The 5150-nt window shown below is 37.8% G+C and overlaps 1 protein-coding gene across 1 annotated transcript; it reads left to right on the top strand.

Moving 5' to 3' along the window:
* The first annotated feature begins 1931 nt into the window (after positions 1–1931).
* On the top strand, positions 1932–5114 carry mlana (melan-A). Its single transcript, XM_084382465.1, has 5 exons — positions 1932–2176; positions 3290–3382; positions 3581–3677; positions 3944–4051; positions 4799–5114. The coding sequence occupies exons 2-5, from the start codon at positions 3294–3296 to the stop codon at positions 4865–4867; spliced, it is 363 nt and encodes a 120-aa protein (XP_084238591.1). The 5' UTR covers positions 1932–2176; positions 3290–3293; the 3' UTR covers positions 4868–5114.
* Positions 5115–5150: the final 36 nt, after the last annotated feature.

Raw genomic sequence — 5150 nt, 5'->3', positions numbered from 1 at the left:
TAATGTTTACATTTTCTGACCAGCTGAGTAAAATCTTCCCCACATTATGCTGCAATCCCATCACAAAAAGTTCAGTTATTTTCTGATCAGATTTTTTAAAAAAATTAAAAATTAAAAAAAATCTCCCTTGTATTTACCTGAGGATTATGTATGCAGGCTTCTCATCACTACAACGCAAACACATCACACAGCCAGCCAATCAGCTGGCTGCTTCCCTAAACAAACTTAACCCCAAAGCTGCAAAAGAAAAAAGAAAAAAAAAAGTCTGCCTCCTCTTCAAAGTTTTCTCACATGCTCCAAACTATTCAGGAATGTAGGAGTGTAGAAACCCCTCGGGCCAGTCGGAAAAGAAGATCACTAATTAATAGCATTAAATGGGCCAACATGTAGACCCACTGAGATCAAGAAGTGAGTCTCAGCCTGAGACAAATCAAGACTGACTCGACTTCATAATCAGGTTTTGGTCTCCCTCTTGTGGAGGAAAATTAAATGTGTTTTTCTTTTTCTTTTTTTGCAGACTAAAGCAAACTTTTTTGCTGTCCCTTGCCTGCTTTCCTGACTCCCAAGCTTACCCTCCTCACACTGGGACATTTCCATGATTATTCCATCTGAGGAGAATAGTTCAGGCCTGGGAAAACAAACAAAATCAATAAGCGCCATTTTAAAGTACTGGGAATGAGCAGCTGTAAGAAAATGCACTCTTAAACAATGATATAATACACTACTAAACATTAACTCTGGATAAGGACTATCATCAGAGATCAACTGGGGGATTTATATAAAAGAAAACACATGCTCGACATGACTCAGAGGATCACACAGGACCAGAGGCAGCATAGGGGCATGTGAGTCATATGTGACTAAAAATGATGGCTTCAGGGCTTTTTTTATGTAACAGCAAGTTTAGTGAAGTGAAGCAAGTTTTATTGTTGAATCATTAACTTGTGGTTATTACACATAATAACAAAAATAGCACTGTTCTCTCTCTCTCTCTAATATGCCAGTAGACTGATGGCTCGGCAGTGACAAGGATTATGATACGCATTCATTTTTGGATATTTATTAACTTCTTTTTAAGTCACACTTTTATAGACTGGCTTTTAAATGTGAGGTCATCCTTTTTTGATTCCCTTTAGTCTTTCTATCCTTTCATTATTCAATTTATCTGCATCTAATTCATCTTATGAGATGTCGTTTTATTGTCATTTCATTGCTTTTATTCTTTTATTTGTAAGTATTCATATTGTTAGTTTGTGTTTTGCCCTCTTTTAACTTCTTAGTCTGGGCTTGTGTCTGTCTGGCTTGCATGTTTGGTGTTCATTCAGTTATATTGACCTCCTGAGTTTCCAACATTTAGCTTTGCCTGTGCAAGCACTGTAAACTGTAAACTGTTAAAGGTGCGATTTAAATAAAGTTTTTATGATGATTATTATTTGACTCCTGTTTTGCTTTTTGTGTGCAGACACAAAATGAGATTATCACTCAGATATCATGGCAATCTTTTGTAAAGTCCCATAAATCATAATCTAACATGTTTTCTGTTAGTCTTTCAGAAGAGAATAACTTAAATATTGGTACGTGTTCTTTAACTTTGCAATACTTAATGAAAAAAAAACAATATTTAGATAGAATTTCTTTTGGTATTTATATATATATTATCATATGATAAAATAAAAATATTTCCAAGGCACTTGTAGCTTGTTATGGTATTGAATTGGGTGTTTGGGGAAACTTTATTTGTTCTCCCTATCTTTAGCTATTAACTGTGTTGAACTCGTTACCAGGCCTACTGTAGCTTTTGGATTATGATATTTGTGTATAACAATAGATTACACACACACACACACACACACACACACACACACACACACACACACACACACACACACCTATACGAAAAGCCAGCAGCTGACGCCTGTAGTTTCACGAGTGGATAATAGTGTTGCGTTCAGGACCGCGGGGTTTCACGGTAATTACTCTGCTTCAATAGGTTTAACCATGAGCCTCTAACCCGTGACGGTCATGAGGGTTTTCTGCCCCTCTCTGCTCTACGGCACACACCGAGTCAGGCGAGATTTTTGAGCAGTGAAACAACACAGAGCTCCGAGGACCCAGTCTCTCTCAGAAGGCACCCTGACCAGAGGAACTGTTCTCTGCAATCTAATTATCCAATTTGGTAAGATGGTGGTTTGCTTGTTTCATGTATTATTCATAGCAGAGGGAGCTCTATTGTTGGTTTACTGTAGAATATTTTGGATTGTGCAAAGAGTACTTTTCATTTTTAATTTCCTATTAGCCTGTTATTACCTGATCAAACAGGACAAATAGATGCTGCAATACTTTAACATCCACCAGCCTACAACAGGTGATGCTGTCAAGTACTGTATGACGATGAGCGTGTTATCAAGTAGAGCAGCTCCTTTTATATAATCGATCGACTTTATACCTTAACTGCCCAGATGTTACATATTGTATAAATCCTATAGTTGTGACAAACATGATGTACGGCTTTACATTTTCGTTTTTCATTATTTTTCTCAGCCTACTCTAATGCCTCAGAAGTGGTAGAGAGAGCATTATAACAGATGCGAGAGAGATAAAGAGAGAGAGGATGAAGCGCAACAGGATAGGGCTCTGGGATCCATGAAGTAGCCAATGTCAGTGTGCAATTTACCCATAATTGTTGCATGTGTCACCAAAAAGCCATTGCAACATCATGACCAACGTCAGTGGACAGTTCAGCATCAACGTTTGACTAGCTGAACAAAGTGTTTCCCAAAAAAATAATTACTTTTTCTTCTTTTGGAAGATGTTGTAGTCCGAGCACTGGATGGAGAAAGCAGTCAGAGATAAGCCAGATGTATTTCAAACAGAATAGCTGTGGCTTTACATTTAAAAAAATATATAAATAGTAGTGACTAGGATTCAATAGTGATTATGATACATTTTCATAATATCTCTCTCTATCTCATCTCTATTTTAATGAGATGGGCCTATTATAAACCAAAGAAAATTGATTAGATAATAAAGGACGACAAATCAATTTAACAGTTCACAGCTTGATGGTGGTTAAGTGTGTCATGACTGACTATGTGCTGCATTTGGTTACTGATAACCATGTAGGCTTTCTGCATTTGCATCCTGGTATGGGAATGAGTGTTGATTGTCTACTTTTAATTAATCTATAGGCCATTTATAACCTTGATTTGGCCTTTAAGGAGTATGATCTGAAGCTGTTTACTACATTGTGCTTGCTCAATTTATAAACTGATTTTCTGTTGACTTTCAGTTGAATGCCGCGTAATTGTACAGACGGGATGCCTCGTGGAGACTTCAACATTTATTTTGCCAGCAGCAGACGAGGATACGTCAGAGCTGAGGAGTATGTGTATCTATTTTATTTTGAAATCAGGGAAGGCCTGGGTTGTACTCTAGGGCTCTGAAACAGGTCTTTCTTATATGCATCTATTGTAGACAGCTATGTTTTGGTGAATATTATAAAATATGATATATGATATGCTTAAGTAATAGATAAAGCCATGAACTAAATGTTCTGTATTGATTTTGTTGTGCACCGCAGGGCAGTTGGCATAGTTCTGCTGGTGGTCATCCTGGCAGCTCTCCTCATCCTGGGCTGCTGGTTTTTCAAGAAGAGGAATGGCTATAAATTAATCAGGGTGAGACAATCATACTTCCCCTCAATGAAGAATCTGCTTTCACTTATAGTAAAAGTGAGTTCTAACCAATAAAATCAGGTTTGTAATGTTTCTGAGAAATTTCATACTAATTTTTGGTACCTTTAATGGGTCAATCAATTGATATAATAAAGCATATTCACATAAATCTAATCCTATTTATAATCTCTTTCAATGGTCTGTTCCTTCTTGTATGTCTTTCCCCCCCAATTTATCACTCTGTCCTCATCTCTTTCTCTGCTCTGCAGACCCCCAGGTCAGGGTCACCAGGTTTCACAGGGGGCCAGTACTCAGAGGCAGGACCTTCAGCAGAGAACAAGATGGCTCTAACTGACTTTGGCAGCTTCCGACCTGCGGTGAGGGATAGGCGGTTACCGCATGACTGACTTTACTGGTTGTATCACTACGTCTCCCTGTCCCCAAGTCCAACATTTTTACTGTCTACAAATTATTTTTAACAAAAACAAGAGCTGGACATGAAAAGTCAAATTATTGTTGTTTTTGGCCTGTTTAAAGTATATCTATTATTTTGAATACATCACCAATCAACCGTTAACTAGTGGGCAGACTTAATTTAACTCGACACCACCTGAAGTCCGCAACAGAGGGTGGTTGTTTAGTACAAAGCCTCAGGCTCTGAACAGTGTAGAACACGTGAACGTGATGTAATGGATGCCTGAAGGAGAGATTATTCTGTCACCAGACTAGGGGTAGGTATTAAAAATGTTTCATTCCCAAGGGAGGTATGTGTGTGTACATGTGTGTGGGGAAAAGTATCAGATCAGCAGCCTCTCATATGAGCTGGAGTTACAAAGAGCACAGTGTCCTTTAGCAATTCTTACCATTTTCTATTGAAAAAGCAAATAGCATTTTAACTATGCAGGACCCTCAGTGGAGTCCATTAATACAACGACTGGAATTGTTTAAAACCCAAGAGAGTGCCTCAAATGTGTGTAAACTGAAGCTTTTGATGTAACGATTATAGCCATAAAAAAGTCAAACATAATCAAGGTTCAGTTAAAATGTATGACCCTGTCAGAGTGCGGTTACTTTTATCTTAAGTTTCAGTTGTTTAATTTTGTATTTGTTCCACTCTTCTCCAGATTCCTAATGCTCCTCCAGCCTATGAAAAGATTTCCTCAGGGCCGCTGCCTCCTCCCTATTCCCCCTAAAAGGACTTTCGGACAAGATGGACAGATGTCTGAAGAAGAAAGGAAATAACTGGAGGATAAACTCCAAAATTCATCTGTTGTCTGATGATATATAATCTGATGTCAATGTCAATATGGTTCTTTGTAGCCAAATATACCAATAGGTGGAAATGATGTATCCCTCACTTTGTAAAATTATTCACATGAATGAACACAATGTATATACAGTCGGTTGTTTCAATAAACAATAAAAAATGATTTCACAAGAGTCTGTTTATAAGGAAGGTCAATCACACTTGTTGGG

This window comes from Pagrus pagrus, assembly GCF_965226575.1.
Source record: "Pagrus pagrus genome assembly, chromosome: 19".
NCBI lineage: Eukaryota > Metazoa > Chordata > Actinopteri > Spariformes > Sparidae > Pagrus > Pagrus pagrus.
This window is presented reverse-complemented; position numbering and strand designations above follow the sequence as displayed.

Bases quoted from the DNA above. Each gene is read 5' to 3' on its own strand.
- mlana (XM_084382465.1), top strand. From the start codon at position 3,294: ATGCCGCGTAATTGTACAGACGGGATGCCTCGTGGAGACTTCAACATT. The intron at 3,383-3,580 runs GTATGTGTATCT...TGTGCACCGCAG, and splicing joins GGATACGTCAGAGCTGAGGA to GGCAGTTGGCATAGTTCTGC. The intron at 3,678-3,943 runs GTGAGACAATCA...TCTGCTCTGCAG, and splicing joins ATGGCTATAAATTAATCAGG to ACCCCCAGGTCAGGGTCACC.